Source organism: Sorex araneus, chromosome 5 (assembly GCF_027595985.1).
Source record: "Sorex araneus isolate mSorAra2 chromosome 5, mSorAra2.pri, whole genome shotgun sequence".
In the NCBI taxonomy this organism is placed as follows: domain Eukaryota; kingdom Metazoa; phylum Chordata; class Mammalia; order Eulipotyphla; family Soricidae; genus Sorex; species Sorex araneus.
The window spans coordinates 104,149,548-104,168,100 of record NC_073306.1 but is presented as its reverse complement, the minus strand read 5'-3'; the positions used below and the strand labels follow the sequence as shown (position 1 = coordinate 104,168,100).

The 18,553-nt window shown below is 39.5% G+C and overlaps 1 protein-coding gene across 3 annotated transcripts in view; it reads left to right on the top strand.

The window, feature by feature from the left end:
• Positions 1 to 10,774, top strand: part of JMJD1C (jumonji domain containing 1C) — a 217,069-nt gene extending 206,295 nt beyond the window's left edge. For all 3 annotated transcript variants that reach the window (XM_055138890.1, XM_055138889.1, XM_055138891.1), the window contains 4 exons: positions 1,609 to 1,748; positions 4,071 to 4,247; positions 9,071 to 9,202; positions 9,886 to 10,774. In XM_055138890.1, coding sequence (XP_054994865.1) covers positions 1,609 to 1,748; positions 4,071 to 4,247; positions 9,071 to 9,202; positions 9,886 to 9,975 — 539 coding nt within the window. In that variant the 3' untranslated portion in view covers positions 9,976 to 10,774. The remainder of the gene's footprint in view (positions 1 to 1,608; positions 1,749 to 4,070; positions 4,248 to 9,070; positions 9,203 to 9,885) is intronic.
• Positions 10,775 to 18,553: the final 7,779 nt, after the last annotated feature.

The following is an 18,553-nucleotide window of genomic DNA, read 5'->3' as shown; positions in this document are numbered from 1 at the left end:
TGAATTATTAATAATTACTAGTATTACTCAGAATTAACAGCAAAGTTTTCAAATTGTAGTTGGCAGTGGAGTATTCTGATTTCATTATTTAAAGTTTTGACTAGAATTTAATGCTGATTTCAAAATTTTAGCATAGTATCTGACTCATTGTAAAGCATGTTTAAATTGAGAAATTCTCATAGCCAAATTACTGTCACAAATTAGAAAATAGTTGGTGTATACTTTGTAGCATGCCATAAATTTGGGACAGTGGATAGTTTCAGATCATATGAGGTGGTGTTAAGTGCTTTTTGCTGGTTTTGTGCTCGGGGATCATTCCTTATGGTGCTTGGGAGACCTTATGCAGTGGCCAGGGATTGAACCAGGGTCAGTTTAGTACCTGAACTCTTGTACTGTCTCCCTGACCCTGAGGCCATACTTTTTTTTTTTTAAAGAATACTGCTAGTTATTAAAAATACTGTTGTCAGGGCTGGAGCAATATACATGCAGACAACTCAGGTTTTATTCCCAGCACCTAATGTTTCCTGAGCACTGCTGTGGCCCCAAACCCTAAATACATACATAAATGTTCACTGTTCTGAAGTCAGAAAATAGAAAGACCTCTGTGTACTTAGAAATAGACCATGCTTAGAAAGAAAAAGTTTCGATGACCTTAGTCACTCTAATGTGGGTTCTAAAGGTACGAAGCAAGGTAGCAACTAATGGCCAAGGGCAGAGCATAGCAGGAGAACTACTCCAATCCATTGATTGGGGGTGGGGGTTGCGCATTACACTGGTGATAGATGTGGTGTGAGAATTATGTACATGGGAAACCATTATTAATAGTATTATATATCACAGATCCTCAAAAATGAATTTTTAGTAAGAAAAGGGTTTTTGTCCCTTTACATGCATAGATAACATCAGTTTCAGTTTGTGAGGGAGTTAGAAAAATGCCCTGAATTAAACTATCTTGAAATTGCAGCCTGAAGCAATTTATAATGCAAACACTTGATTATAGGTCAACTTTGATAAAGTATAAGGTCCCCTAGTAATTAATCAGAAATCTTTTTCTTCTATTAGTCATAGTTAATAAGCGATCCCTTTGCCTCATTGAACATACTCAGATATTAAAGATCATGTATCCTTGCCTGCCTTATAACTAGTTATGCAGACCTTCTAATTTAAGAGTGATCATGAAAGACCTTTGTACAGAAAAAAATATATGTGAGTACAAATCATTTATGATGACTTTGGACTGGAGCAGTAGCACAATGGGTAGGGCGTTTGCCTTGCACGTGGCCAACCTGGGTTCGATTCTTCCGTCCCTCTCTGAGAGCCTGGCAAGCTACCCATGGCGTATTCCATATGCCAAAAACAGTAACAAGTCTCACAATGGAGACGTTACTGGTGCCTCTTTGAGCAAATTCATGGAACAGGATGACAGTGCTACAGTGCATTGCTACCTATTCTTTGGACAGGATGAAAGTTAGTTTGAAGCTCTTGGGCTTTTTTTATATCCTATTACTTGAGATTTGTAGAAAACAAATGAACTGGTAAAGAACTGATACAGTCAGGCATTGACTTTGTTAGACTTAATGACTAATTTTAAAGTATTCTCTGTTTCAGCAATACTGAAGAAATTTGAGGAAGAAGATTTAGATGATATTTTAAGAAAACGATTGAAGGACTCAAGTGAAATACCTGGTGCTCTCTGGCATATTTTTCCTGGGAAAGACATTGACAAGATAAGGGAATTTCTTCAAAAGGTATTAGAGTCACAAATAATTTCTTTATCTTGAGGAAGGATTTTTTTGTTGAATAGATTTGGATAATAGTGTTAAGTATGAAATCCATGATTCTAGAAGCCATATTAGTAGGGGTTATGGGTTGAGGGGAGGGAGAAAGGTTCGAAGGGATATTCAGAAACATGGTGTTTCTGAGTGTTGCTCCCAGTGCTGTGCTCTGTGTCAGGGATTTGAGCACAGAAGCTCCTCATGCAGAACATGTGTCCATCCCTTCATCTACCCTGCCTCAGGATCTACTTTTGTTTGTTTTTGTTGTTTTGGAGGCACACCCAGGAATTACTTTTGGCAATGCTCAGGGGACCATATGGGATACAGCTGCAGGTTGGCCACATGTAAGGCAAGTACTCTACTCTAGCACTGTGTACTCTGGCCCCAGGATCTACTTTTAAAGCAACTTGATTTGGCATTTGTTAATGAGGTTAAATAACTTTTTGCATCAAGGAAGGAAGAGATCTTTGTCACAAAAAGTCAAAAATCTTTGGGGCCAGAGTAATAGCACAGATAGGGCGTTTGCCTTGCACACAGCTGACCCTGGTTCGATCACCAGTATCCTCTAAGTCCTGAACACCACCAGTTGTGCCTTGTGCACCCCCCAAAAAAGGGTAAAATATCTTTTCACTTGTCATCAGACATATCTCAATAACTCTCAGTAACTATAGCACCAGGCTACTAAAAGTTTAATATTCGGTGCCACCTGCATACCTCAAACTTAGATTTGGCAGTTTGGCAACTTCTGCCTGGCAGCTCTGGTGTATGTGATTTTCAGATACACCACAGACAGGTCTGTGTGAAAACTACTGAAAAAAATAGTGTGCACCCCTTGAGCAGTACTGCTACTAAAGGGAGATGATATCAAAGGCCGGCTGGTAGCAGAAAGGGCTACAGTACAGACTTTGCGTGCTTGGTGCCCAAGTTCAACATCTCATCCCCATTTCCTTACCCCAGCATCCCCTAAAACCTTGGGGGTGAGCCTAAGCATTGAAACCATCTGATCTGGTTACCCTATAAACATGTTTACAAACCCCTTGTCACTTTAGTAAAAAAATTAAAACTATATAATGAAGCAAAAATTAAAGCTGTATAATGAAGCAATTTGGAATTAGAAAAAAGATGTTTTAATTTGATATTATTGACTGCTGTCCTGTACATCACTTACTTGAATAATCATACCTTTTAGTTGTTGGGAGATTTTGAATGACAGTAATTATATCAACCTTTAAACCTTTATTTAAAAATCTTTGCCCAAGTGCTTTCTACATTTTAAAATTAGGAATTTAAGAGAACATTAATGCTATTTTTCTTATACTGTGTCTTTCTGAATGAATTAAAAGTTTGTTTCCAGAGACCAGTTGTGCTATACCTAGTACTTGTAAAAAATATTTTAAGAAATAATAGAAATTGATTTTTTTGAGGGTAGCTTATCACTATAAATTATAGGCAGTTTATTCTTAAAAAATGAACCATTTGATAAACATTTGTGTTGATTCCTGGCACCACCAGGGGTGACCCATGCCTGCCGAAAAGGGGGGGGGGAGGAAATATTCTCTACTAAACTAAGATTTTCCTCACTCTGTACTGTTACAAGTCAGAGAGAACTTACTAGAAACTTAGAAGAGATTGGAAAGAACCAATTGCCTTTAACTGCCTCTCTGCATACATTTTTTTTTTAATTGAATCACCATGAGAACAGTTACAAAGCTTTGGGTTTAAGTCTCAGTCATACAATGATCCAACACCCATCCCTTTACCAGTGCACGTGTTCCACCACCAAGAACCCCAGTATACCCCCCCTCCCACCCCCCACCCTGCCTGTGTGGCAGATGATTCTCACTTTACTCTCTCTTTACTTTGATTACTTTCAATTTTCGACAGAAAACCCACTATTATTATTTGGAATTTTCCCCCAACAGTCAGACCTGCCAAAAAGGCATCATTAGATAATTTGTTTCCTATTGCTGATAATGAAGAGCATATGATGTCACACAGCCGCGCATTTTTAGAATTCTGGTATTTTAGTAATTAAGTCCAGAGGTATTTCTGCAAGCAACTGCCCAGTCATCGTTGTTTCATAAGACAGTTTTTGTTTTTGTTTGGTTTTTGGTGGGGGCTTGGGTCACACCCATATCAGATATTGGGGGTCAAATTCCGGTTGGCCACGTGTAAGGTTATTTTTTTAAGGAATTTTAAAGAATTGAAACTTAGCTGGGCAATATTTACTTTTTCTCTACTTTAAAGATGTACTTTTTCTCTACACTAGTATATGTGTGTTTCTAATTCACACAGGTTTCAAAAGAACAAGGTCTTGAAGTTCTACCAGAACATGACCCAATACGTGATCAGAGTTGGTATGTGAACAAAAAACTTCGCCAAAGACTACTTGAGGAATATGGAGTTAAAACCTATACCCTTATACAGTTCCTTGGTGATGCCATTGTCTTACCAGCAGGAGCACTTCATCAGGTAGATAACAACCAATTCCTAAAACATATTACTGAAGGAAACAATTTTGGTTTTTGAATTTAACTTTTCTCTTGTTTCCTTTTTCTAAATCAGCTTGTTATTTTGGAGATAGATGGTTAGGACAATTTAGAGAACATAGAAGAAAAGTACAAAATGGCATTTAACTTCGGGGTTACTCCTGACTGCACTCAGGAGTTACTCTTGGTAGTGCTGGGAGGACTGCAAATCAAGTGCCCTACCCACTGGGACCCAGTTGTTTCATTTTTTTAAGATAGCAAGTTTGGTGTTATGTTTATTATCCTTAGGTCTTAATGGCATTTTTGATGTGAAGTATAAACACAGTGATTTACCTTTATCTCTGCAATAATTTTCTGAAGAAAACTACTGGTTTGTTTGGTGGTTAGATTTTTTTTTTTGTATTGTTGGTTTTTTTTTTTTTTCTTTTTGACCACACTCTTACCAGAAAACAGCTAATCTGTATTTAAAATTTGAATATCCTCTGGACCATCCTATTGACAGAAGTATTACTATGAATGTTTTTGTAAATAGCAATAATTCTTTGAAAATACAAATGGGTTCCCTTTAAGTTCTAAGTCAATTTATCCAATGTTAATTTTCTTAAACTGGACAGTGCCTTCCTCCACCTTTTATTTAGCAGTTCAAGAATAAAATGTATCCTATTTAACATAGTTCTGTGAGTTTTAGGTGTGTGTGTGTGTGTGTGTGACAACACAAATTATAGAATGTTTTGTCACTCCACAGAATTCTCTTGCCCTTTTTCAGTCACTCTACTACCCAAGTACTCCTACAACTATATAATTTATTTTCTGTCCTTACAGTTCTTCGTTTATGAGAATGTTACATAATTTGAATTCTTTAATGTAGTCTTTGAATCTAGTTTTCCTTAACATAATGCACTTCAGTTGCATCCATGTTGTGCTGTCAGTGGGTTTGGTACCTTTTTATTGCTGGGTTCATAATATAAATAAAAGTACCTCTTTTCCAATCGAATAACATTAGAGTTGTTTCCAGTTTGGGGTGATAACTAAGCCATTATAAGCATTCATGTAAGGAATTTTATAGGGCCATGGGTTTTCTTGGTCACTTGGTCATCAGATTGCCTGGTCAGATGATAAATGTATGGTTAACTTTATAAGAAACTGCCAGGCTATCCTTCAAATGAACTTTTTCTCATCTCTGTAGCAATTTTTTTTTTCTTTTTGGGTCACACCCGGCGATGCACAGGGGTTACTCCTGGCTCTGCACTCAGGAATTACTCTGGGCGGTGCTCGGAGGACCATATGGGATGCTGGGAATTGAACCCAGGTCGCCCACTTGCAAGGCAAACGCCCTACCCGCTGTGCTAGCACTCCAGCCCTCTATAGCAATATTTGTGAGTTCCATTTCCCCTACTTCTTGGTAACACTGTTTTGTTTTTAAGCATGTGAGTTAAGTGCATTTGGTATCTTTATTGTGTTTTAATTTACATTTTATTCTATCTGATTATGTTAACCATATTCCACCCACATGTTTATTTAATATCTTTTTAGTCCATGTATATTTATATATTTTTGTCCATTTTTGTAATAGGATTTTCCCTTTCCTTATTGGTCTTGATTGTTGCTCATTCATGTAAGTTACTATGTGATAAATGCTCTACATATGTATTTTCCAGTCAGTGGCTTGGCCTTCTGTTTTTAGTGTCTTCCAAAAACCTTCAGAATTTTCTGATTTTGTTACTCAGTTGGCCATTTATTTTTATTTGGTATATTTTTTCTTTGTACCTGAAAATTTTTTTTCTAGCCCAAGGTCACAAAAATTGTGTTTCCTTAATAGTTGTATTACATTTAGGCATGTGACCCATTTTTAGTTTACTTATGAATATGATATAAAGTATGAATTCAGTGTTTTGCATATAGACATTTAATTATTTCAGTACAGTTTTTGAAGACTTTAATATTTTCTTTTGAAAATAGCATATCTTAATACGATTTAAATCAAACAGTGCAGGGCTAAAAAGATAGTACAGTAGTTAAGGTGCTAATCTTTCATGCTGGGTTCAATCCCTGACATGGTCTCCTTCATCAGGATTAAGCCTCAGCACCACCAGGTAAGACCCCCAAACCGTAAACTGTACAAAAGGTTTAGTGTATCTCATCTTTCTCCCACAAGATGCAACCAGTCATGACATGCCTCTCTTCTTTGCCCGGGAGAGAGAGAAAGACAAGAAGCTAGTTTTTTCAAGAGCAAGCAACACTGTTCTGGCGAGAGATAGATGGTACAGGGGTTACAGCCCTTTCCTTGCATAAGGCTAACTCTGGTTCAGTCCCTGAGCACCAGCAGGCCTGACACCAGGCACTGAGCTAGGAGTAATCCCTGAATGTGGCACAGAATCCCAAAAAAAAGTTTTCTCAGTGCCAGGAGATAGGTCAAAGACTGCGTCTATGCATTGCATGCAGAAGACCCATGTACAATTTCCAGCACCATATAGTCCCACAAATCCCACTGGGAAATACTATCCACCCACCCCCTAAACACCTAGTGTTGCCAAAACACACGTGCATGCACACACTACCCGTACCACATTGCTTCCTCCTTTCTCCTCTTCAGCGTGCTGGTCTTCTTGGCTATTTTCATGTACACTAAACAGTTCCCACCACCACAGGACCACTGTATTTGCTAACTCTTTCGTTTGGAATCCTTCCTCTCAGGTAATTTGAAAGTCTTGCTGCTTCATCTTCTAAATTTAAGACTTTGCTTACATATCACCTTAGTGAAATCTTTCATGACATGCAGTTTAACACTGCAAACTATCTTTGCAACTCCTTGCGTTCTTTCCTGCTTTGTTTTCCTCCATTCCTATCATCACCTTTTTTTTCATACTTGCTTCATAATTTACTTTTCCTTAACTGCCTTTTAACTCCTGTTGGAATGTAAGCTCTTAGGATATGTATCTGTGTTTTTTGTGGGTTTTTTTTTTTTCATTGCTTTTCCCATGCCTTAGAATATCTGTAAAGCTAAAAGAACTTAAAAAATGTTAATATGGAAGTTACTTTATCACAAGTACAGAATGAAACAGTATGATTTCCACAGTTATTACAAATGTACATGTAAACATATAAACGTATTTTCTCCACAAACATGTGAATGTGTAAATAAGGCCTTTTCCTATATTCCTATATAGGGTTTTTTGTTGTTGTTGTTGTTGTCGTTTGGGTTTTTGGGTCACACCCAGCGATGCACAGGAGTTATTCCTGGATCTGCACTCAAGAATTACTCCTGGCAGTGCTCAGGGGACCATATGGGAGGCTGGGAATTGAATCCGGGTCAGCCGCATGCAAGGCAAACACCCTACCCGATGTACTATTGCTCCAACCCCTGTCTGGCTACTTTAAATAAGTTTAAGTTTACTCAGTTGGAATTTAGTATTTATATAGGTAGTAAGCAGGAAGATACATAGAAATTTTGTTTTATAGGGAATAAATTTTACCTATGATAAAAGAAGTTATCTAAAACATTAAAATAGATTGATGTAGCATATATAACATACAATGGCAGATTCGTTTCTATTTCATTAAATTTTGAGTGATCCAGTGCAATATTTTTTTTGCTATATATTTTGACACACAATTATCAAGTATAAAAACAATCCCAGCCTACCTTGTTTTGAAAGGTGTGATAATGTAGTTGTGGGAGAAAATTCAGAGAAAATAGCTGTGTTCACAATTTGTTGGGTTTGGTTTGGGGTCACACTCAGTCCTCGGGGCTTTCTCCTGACTACACTTAGTTACCACTCCTGACAGCACTCCTAGGACCATCTGGGCTGCCAGCGCCCTGCTTTCTGTACTATCACTCCGCTCCTCTGTATTCACAATATTAACTTGGATTTCAGGCACAATGTTACTTATAATTTACCCTTTAGAGGTTCTAGAACTTTTCATTAATGACTTCATCAATTATGTCATGCTACTGTAGCACTTTATATCAAACTCTTAAGCTAGCACATGCCATGCTGGCATACATACACAGTTTCCTAGACGGATTGGTAAACACAGGTTGCAGGACCAAATCCTCAGAATTTATGTTCAATGGGTCTGAGAATGGAAATAAGGATTGCGCATATCCAACCAAGCTTCAGATGATACTGAGGTTTTTCTCTGTGAACAGCACTTTGAAAACCACTCAGATAAGACCAGAGAGACAGTATAGGGGATAAGGTGCTTACTTAGCACCTAGATGATCACTGGTTTTGCATAGTGCCACCTGAGCAACTCTAGGTTTGGCCCCCAAATCACATATATTAGAAAGCCTTGTGTGATTCTTGGACCATACCTGGAGGTACTCAGGTGAAAATATTGTTGAAAATGTATATGAATAGAAAATATTGTTGAAATACCAGTGGAATGAATATATTTAATATGCTAATATTAAAGGCACAAAAATAATTTTCATTCCCAGTTCCTTACTTACAACCACACTTGTATTTCCTTTTCTGTAATAGTGAAATAGTGAAATAATTAAAATGCTGAAAGCCAACAGAGCTAAGATCAACATCTATTTGAGTTCACTGAATAGTAAAACAAGGTATTTAACCAAAAAAATGTACCATGAAAATATTGGTCATTTAGAATCTGTCAGTCTAAAAGATTTCTGGGAAACTGCACATCATTTAATTAAAATATTCATTCCATTTACAAAATCATCCTACGTGAACCTTGCAGAGATACAACTTTCTGTTTTGAAATACACTTGATGTTTGGGAGAAACTAAAATCTGATAGAACTGTCACTTGCGTTATATTTAACTTTCTGTTTTGGGAATAGGTACAAAATTTTCACAGCTGCATTCAGGTAACTGAAGACTTCGTGTCTCCAGAACATCTTGTACAGTCGTTTCATTTAACGCAGGAACTGAGACTTCTGAAGGAAGAAATCAATTATGATGATAAACTACAGGTAGGAGATGAATTTTCTAACAAGTTCCTTTTCCACAGTCATTTTATATTCAGAAATATGATACATGCATATTCAGAAATATGATACATGCAATGTATCAAAATATGATACATTGACTAATTCATCACATTTCATTGTAATTATATTTAACACATCATATATTTTTGTGTTCTATCATCACATAATATATATCACAGTAGTCAACCAGATACTAACTAAAAAAAAACCCAAAAACCTTTAATTGTATGGTATTGGTGGCTCAACAAATGTTTTTATTTTGAGCCATATCCTGGGTGGGAAATGGGGATGGGGACTTAACTACTACTAGTTGGGGAGGTAGGTGGTGGGGAGGTGGGGAGTGGTATCCTTGTGTTACCAGGGATCAAACCCGGGTCTCCCACATCCTCCAGCCCTGTGAGCTGTCTCCCCGGGACATACTTTTCCGAGAGGGGAACCACAGACAGGCCACACTGAGTGGTGCATGGGAGTTGCTTCTACCAGTGTAGTAACTCCGTCCTGGCTTCCTGCCTGCAGTGTATGCTCAAGGCTTTGAAGTATCTCTCCAGCCCCCTGCATTATTTTCAGACTTTAAATTCTTAAATTTGGCTTTCCTCCACTGAAATGTTTTTGACCTATCAGTGATCTTCAGCTTAAGTGATTAGAAATTTTATCATCTCTTTCAGGTTAAAAATATCTTATATCATGCAGTCAAGGAAATGGTGAGAGTTTTGAAGGTGCATGAAGATGAAATAGAGGATATGGAAGAAAATTAGATGTGATCCAGTTTAAGCTGTTAAACTAAGATTACTTTTGAATGACATGTATGCACAAGGACTTAAACTTCATAAAACCATCGGTGCCAAGAAACTCTTTGTAGTAATTACTTGTTATTGACACCGCAGCAGTATAGCATATATCACAGTTCCTATGATTTCCATGTTATTAAAACAAGCTAAATTTTAAAAGCAGCGCTTCATAGCTGTTTTGTATTATAGTGTGTATGATATTTGTGAAAATGCCAGATTTAAGATGATGTATTTATTTTTAGAAAAATACAAAAATCTATGCTATATTGTTGATCAAGTGTAAATGTGACCTTGTACAGTTTACTAAAATAACTGATATTTTTCACTACATTGAGACAGTTACTGTGAGAATAGGACAAAAACACCAGCTATCGCCTGCATTTGGAAAATTGCTGAATCGCACAGCATTCATGTCATAATGAGAAAATTACTGCCAAATAATTGTAAAATTTGTAAAATACAAAGTATATAAAGTAGATAACTAAATACAGACACTTCAATATTTTGTTGAAGCTATTGACTGTACAATTAAACATTTTCAAAAGGTGTAATTTATTTAAAATTGTCTCATTTTGGTAAAATTTATGTGAACTTTTAAAGCTAAATATTAAACTTAATATGCTATGTAAATATATACATATATACATTTAATGATGTATTTTTTTAAAACATTGGCTTGCTTTATTTGTTAAAGTGCAAGTGTTACATATGGCTTTGTACATTAAAGTTGAAAGGGGTTTTACATTTTCCATTAAAAGGACTTTATCAAAAATTGGCTTGTTTCTAGAGTTCTTCTTTCACATGTATATATACACTGGGGCAGAGGTTTGCCGGCTCACTGTGCCTTTTTCAGGAAAAATTCAGTAAACAGCGCGCCCCCCCCCCCATCTGCCTTATGTAGAAAGTGCCCCACCCACATCCTTTCAGCATCCCCACCCACACCCCAAAGATGTAGTAGTGTTGCCCAACTTGGGAAACAGTTAATGTGAGGTTTTATCATCAAGGTGACTGCCAGTGTTTTATGCATGGAAATGTTCTCTTCTGGAACATTTCCATCCCATCTTTTCTCGGAAGCTTCTTGCTTTCTTTACTTTTTTGGGTCATCACGTCTCTGCTTACTTGTCCTGAGAAGCATCTAAAGAAAGGAGTAAGAGTCCTCCAATGTTGATTACTTTTTAACACACTTAAGTTAGAGAAACCCGGTTTTAAATGTAGGGTCAGATGTCTTTTTTTAAATCAAATAGCTGTTTGCTTGTGGTAGGGTAAGAAGAGAGGGAAGGAAGAAGTGGCAGGCAAAAGCCAAGTTAGTCAGCATGTGCTGAATATAAAAATAAGACCTGCTCCTTTCCTCTGCTCAGGACAGGACCTGGGGTGGGTAAATTGTTTTAATTTAGAGGCTCTTTTTTGGGGGTGGGGGCTGGGAGAGGAAGGGGGAGTTGCTTTGGGTTTTGAAGCCATACCTGGCAGTACTGAGGGCTTACACCTGGCTCTGCTCAAGGCTCATTCCTGGTTGTGCTCTGGGGAACTGTATGTGGTGCCCACGATTGAGCCTGGGTTAGCAGTGTTCAAGGCAAACATTCTGCCTGCTGTGCTATCTCTCCGGCCTCTAATTTGAAGTATTGGTTTTAATAGCTGACTATTATAGAGTATGTTTGCTGCTTGAATCGTATTCAAGAATTTGAACTTTACTGCAAAAATGTAGACCTCCACTGACATCTGCAGGATATTGAGGGGACAGCTTTTCTTTCTAATCTGAGAATAGTAAGTGGATGGGACCGGGGAGAAAGCACAAAAGATTGGAGCTCATGCTTCACGTGTAGGCGATCTGGATTGAGTCCCTAGCATTGCATGGTCCCCAAAGAACTGCCAGGTGTATCCCCCGCCCCACCTCCACCAGAGTAACAAGTTGTACTCTTTGAGTACTTGAATAGCCTGTTTAGAGAATAAGGCACTACCTTGCATGCAGCCAACAGTTTTATGCCTGGCATATATGGTCCCCAAAGAACCACCAGAGTAGGCCTCCCACCTAGCCCCCAAAAGTTGTGACCTTGCAAGCAAGTTAGTGTCTATCTTATTTCTGTCGTCTTTCAGTTCAATGCAGTCAGTCTATTAATGCCATTACACTGCACTGGTCAAGTTAATGACCTACCTGGTACACAAGCTAAGAGCATGAAAGTTTTATACTTATTAGTACCTTTTTTTTTTTTTCAAATGTGCCTGCTGATCCCTTCACGTCTGCCAGGAATCAGTGTCGTCTGACTTTCACCTATAAGATCTTCTCTTACTGCTGTTTGAATAATCTTTTTAATCACACTAGAAATACAAAATCAAAGAAGAAACAAGTTGGTGTGACTTCTTTCAGAACAAAACCACCTGATGGGAATATTAACCCTTGGATGAGTTTCATGCTTGGAATCTTGGTAAGTCTGGAGTGGAGAGAGAAAATCATGTTTATTGTATTAGTAAAGGCATTTGTTGATGTTTGGGAAGGCTGGACAGTTGAGTTACTGAGCAGATCCCTAATAGATTACTCTGAACATAATGTTTTTTCCATTTGTTTGTTCAGCTCCTCATGTATGAAAACATCTGAATCCCAGTTTCAGTTAATAGTATTAACTAGACAGAATTTGAGGAATTTGCAAGAAGACTGACTGTGAAGGGACACATTCCCATTATTTTGGTCCCTTCCCATATTCTTACTTACTCAGCTCTGAATAGGAATTTCTTTTCCTGGTTACTGTCAAAATTCATTTCTGCCACATATTTTGGGATCCTAACGCCCATAAAAATAAGGGGCTGGGGAAGAGAATATATATGGGTTAAGGCACTTGCCTTGCATGTGAGCAAACGTGGTTTGGTCTCTGAAACACCAACAGAAATGCCTGAGCACTGCCAGGTATAGCCCCAACCTCACACCTGGTTGTCAGGCAGATTTCCTTTCAGAAAATTTTTCACATCTCCACTTGTTATCTGTAGATAGATCCAGCATGTTCTATTTCTAGACACCAGTGTAGTAGAGAGGCTTTCCCAAATCCAATCAAGTGGCTTAAACCATTGAAGAGCTGTCACTGTCATCCCATTGCTCATCGATTTGTTTGAGCGGGCACCATTGTGAGAAAAAAAAGTCTCATTGTTACTGTTTTTGGCATATCCAATACGCCACAGGTAGCTTGCCAGGCTCTGGCCATGCGGGCGAGATACTCTAGGTAGCTTGGCCGGGCTCTCCGAGAGGGGCGGAGGAATCAAACACGGGTCGGCCTCGTGAAAGGCAAACGCCCTTCCGCTGTGCTGTCGATCCAGCCCATTCAAGAGCTACTCAAAATATATTATGAATTGGGATTTAGCAAGTAGCCAATATTCATAGTGTATGTCACCAGACTTGTCAGTAGGATTCTTCCTAACTACAAAATGACATCCCTGGTTACACAATGATCTAGCTACACCTTTATAAGGACAGTTTAAACTAGTTTATATACAAAGCATTTTGCCACTCACAGTAATCTGTTTCTTTAATGAAAGCAAGGAGACTTCCAAACAAAAATGAAATGTTGGCAAACTCCAAGTCACTGGCTGCATACAAAGTGAGTTCCTGGCTGGAGAGATTTTTTTCACAGCTGACTTCAATTGCTCAGTTAGCTCTCTGTAAATGAGCCAACCAGCTGCAACTAGGACTGGAGATTTGCCCATCTTTTCTGTATAATCTGCGAAAAAAATCTCAACTCGGGGGGGTAATGACAAGTATACCAAGAACATGTATTAGATATGGCTTCCCAGAACTGGCCTCCATTTTGACAGGCAGTGTACCAAGGACAACCGAGTCCAACTCTGATATAGTCCCTTGGCCTTTACTGAAATTTGACAAAATTTGGAGAGCTGGGATAGTGAAAAGAAATGAAGTTTAAGGAGCTGGAGCGCTAGAACAGTGGGTAGGGCGTTTGCCTTGCACACAGCCGATCCTGAGTTCGATTCCCAGCATCATATATGGTCCCCTGAGACCACCAGGAGTAATTCCTGAGTGCATGAGCCAGGAGTTACCCCTGTGCATCGCCAGGTGTGACCCAAAAAGCAAAAAGAAAAAAATGAAATTTAAAATGAGATGGGAACTAACGTCTTTACTGGGGTGTCCAGTATAGTCCTATCAGCAGAAACTGACTCAACCACGCTGTTACAGAATACAGGATCAAGTAATCATAGGCTGAGTGAATGAAAGGAGTTAATGGAAATTAAGAACACACGGATCATAGACCCCAGCCACTTGGGCCTTGAAAAAAAAAAAAGTTACTTCTGAGTAGAACTACAGACTACCCAAACTTCAAGAAATTACGTCATAAGGAAAGGGATAGGTACAGAATGATCTCATGTGGTACAAGACACACAGCAAGGTGGCAACAATGGGATAACTGCCACAATTGTGTTAGGGTGGTGGTTTGGGAGGGAGGGATATTGGGGTCTTTGGGGGAAGAAGGTGGGTACACAGGTAATGGGTTGTGGTGTTGGAATCATGTATACAAAACCCCATTATTACTGTAAACCACTGTCACTGTCATCCTGTTGTTCATCGATTTGCTCAAGCAGGCACCTGTAACGTCTCCATTGTGAGACTTGTTTCTGTTTTTGGCATATAAAATACGCCACGGGTAGCTTGCCGGGCTCTTCGAGAGGGACGGAGAAATCAAAGCCGGGTCGGCTGCGTGCAAGGCAAACGCCCTACCCGCTGTGCTATCGCTCCAGCCCCCAAAACACGTAGACCCTTTAAGTTGCTGGACTGCATATCACTCTGATCTCTCGTAATGATCCTGCTTCCCCAGGTCTAATTTCTACTACTTTTTTCATTCTGGCTCCAACACTCAAGTGTTCTACATAGGCAAACAGACACAGACAATGAACTCACTAAAAACAGCACTTGTACATGTGCACACATCTGCAGTTGATCAATGGATTTGACCCTTCAAAACTGGCAGGGAGAAAGCTGATAGACTGAGAAAGGAAGGGGCAGACCCCAGGACAAAGTTATGCCCTGTCGGCCCATTGGGAATATTGCTCCCCGTTTCTCAGCCTGACCAGCCAATTTCCTGCTTGTTAAAAATGGGTCAAGAAAGCGCTTTTGTTGATATAACAAGTTTATTAACATAAGTAATAAGATACTACTGTAAACCCCAGTATCTAAATAAAGATTTTTTGATTTAGACAAAAAAGCTCAATATGTATCTGGCACTGCTAATACAAATACTACCTCAGGAAACCTAATCCTTTAAGAAATGGATAATGCAGCAAATATAGAAAGTGGTGTAAATGGGGGCAGAGGGAAGGGTGACACTACTTGGGACTAGGGGATCAAGCAGTGGGGGCTGGGGGCACACTACAGCAATAAAGGTAAGAAAAAGATTGAGAAGCACTGCTCTAATCCACTCATTCTTCCTCAAAGTCTACACTAGTGATTTTCATTAAATAATTGATACTTGTATTTAGATTACACTGACTTATAAACAGCCTATAAACCACTCGAATGAGAATAGGGTATCCAAATATTATGCAATTGAGTAAGTAAAAATTTTTGCTCACACAATAAGAACAAGTTTCTCACCACCCACTAGATGGCACTGTTGGACAGCATGATAATGAAAATCGGCCTGCCACTGAAACCATGCCATCTGCTGCCAAGGATGTCTCTAATTAGGCTACATTTGGTTTATGACAAATACCATTAAGATCACATTTGCTCTTTACATATATTGCCAAACTAAAATAATTCTATAATAGCTCTTCTTGCAGTTAATGTCCTGACTTTTCAAATAAGTCATATAAACATCATAGCAGTCACAAGATATTATCTTCACCTTTAAAAGTCATTTGAGGCCAGAGAAACAGTACAATGTGTAGGGCACTTACGTCATGTATGGCCAACCTGGGTTCAATGCCCAGCATTCCATACAGCCCCCCAAACCCACAAGAAGTGATTCCTGAGTGAAGAGCCAGGAGTAACCCCTGAGCACCGCCATGTGTGGCCCCAAAACAAAAACTTTCAATAACTTTAGGGCTTTTTTCCTTATGGAGAAGTTCAAGTTCTCTCTTGTCACTGTCACTGTCATCCTATTGCTCACCAATTTGTTCGAGCGGGCACCAGTAACGTCTCTCATTGTGAGACTTGTTGTTACTGTTTTGGCATATCCAGTATGCCATGGGTAGCTTGCCAGGCTCTGCCGTGCGGACGAGATACTCTCGGTAGCTTGCCGGGCTCTCCGAGAGGGGCGGAGGAATCAAATACAGGTCAGCCACGTGAAAGGCGAACACCCTTCCGCTGTGCTATCGCTCCAGCCTTGAACACCTATAAAATTCTCTCCCCTCACATTTAAATTTTTGCAATAAAAACGTTTGCTTCAAGGGGCCAGAGCAATGGTACAGCTGGTAGGTGGCTGACCTGATGATTCAGAACGTCCTCCTTGCCACCCAGCCTCACCCAACTCAGCCCCTGCCCCAGTACTGATAGGTGTGGGCCCATAAACATGAGTAACCTTAGAGCTAAAGCGCTAGTACTTCGGATAAGTCATTTACTGACCCTGAGCATCACAGGGTGGCTCCAAAACCAAAACACCCTTCCTTCAGTAGTCTTCACGATGAAGAGATTGCATAGAAAATGGGCTTTTCATTAGTGAGAGGTGAACAACTTTTACCAAGTGTTCTCCCAAGTTCTTGGGAAGCAGAGTGGCAAAGTGTAGCAGTACAATGTGCGTATATTTGCAGGGGGGTGTGGCTCAGAAGTAGAACACTTGCCTTGTCTAGGAGGCCTTGGGCTTAATCCCTGGCTCCACACACAAAAATAAAATCTTAAAAGGAAGATAACAGGGGTCAAGGGGTTAAGTTGGCCTTGCTTATGGCCAACCCCAGGAACTTCCATCAGCAACCCCTGAGCACAGGGCTATAGGTGTGGCCCAAATATAAAACAAGGAGAACCCATGTGTATCTGAAAAATCTGAATGACCAATTCTCTTGGCACATAAGGAAACTGACTGAAATAAAATAAGCTCAGGGCTACTTCTCAGGCTTCTAGTAGTTTAAAATCTCACATAATTCATACACTAGCTTCCTAATCCTAAATAGAATACAGGCCCCAAGGGGCAAGGTGATAATACAGCAGATACGGTTCTTGCCTTGCACACAGCTGACCCGGGTTTGATCCCCAGCATTCTATATGGTCCCCTGAGCCCACCAGGAGTGACTGAGTACAGAGCCAAAACAAAGATCAAAAACACAGGTACTAAAGTTCCTAGAAATGACAAAATATATCAAAATACCTAGAGGTCTGTTAAGTGCAGGAAGATTTTCTTAAACATTTTGAATTCACTTACCTAGATATAGAGTGCTTTGTTTCAATAACCCTGATAAAAACACTAGCTTAAAACTTCTGAAAATATTCACTTTTCTCATGCTTGGGTTTGTAGGTAATGAATACTCTGTGTCTAATGACAGTGTAACAATCCAAGGATTACATGCTACTTTCTCAAGAAAAAAAAATTAAAATGTTTTTGTTATCCCATGACAACTTTAAAATGAGAACTCAAGATAAGCTTTCTAGGCTTCTTACGGCAGTGGGGGTGTTTAGATTTGGGGGCTCCTCCTAGCTCTACACTCAGGACTTACTCCTGGCAGTCATCAAGGGGCTATACGGGATGGCAGAGATTGAACTCAGGTCAGCCACTGCAAGGCAAGCTCCCTGCTGGCTGTCCTGTCTATCCAGCCTCAAGCTTTCTGAGATTTAACATCTAGCTGGCTGTCCAGGTTCAATAGCAAAACGCCACAACTGAGTAAGGAGGACAAAAATCGGCTACATTTCCTGGACTTGCTAATTGTGGAAGCAAGATTTTCTTAAATCCTTTCAGATGAGCCACGTGCCTGGAGGACAGCTCCTACAACTGAATAAAACCAAGTTTTTTGGGGGACTGGGTATATAATATGAAAGAGTGGTAGGATGCTTCAAGCGGATTGTGTCACCCTGGTTAAAAAGTACAAACATGCTACTAACACATTTAAAACTTAAGAGGGATTAGACAATACTGAATAGTACAAAATTAAAGCTTCAAAGCAACAGGAAAACAAAATGCCTCACTTAACATGGAAATACATTAGAATTCTGTAAAATAGCTATGAAATTGCTCAAAGCAATGGGAAGGAAGGGCAGGGCAAGACAGAGAAGAGAGAGAGAGAAAAGAAAGATAATTGAGGTTCCCGGGTGATAGTACAGTGGGTAAAGCCATTATTTACCTTGCGCATGACTGACCTAGGTTGCCTGGCAGAAGTGATCCCTGAGCAGAGAGCGAGCCAGGAGTAAGCTGGGAGGGAGGGAATCATGCAGAATATGAGCCCACTGAGCTCTCTCAGGACCCAGCACCAGACACTGCTTGGTGGGCTCAAGTGCATGCTTCACACTTCAGAGATTTGATCCCCAAGCACTGCCAGGTGGTGCCCCCGAAGCAAAAGGAGAGCAGGAAAGAGAAATACACCTTTGGTAAGAGTTGGCTTTTGGCACACACTTAGATCTCAAGCTGTT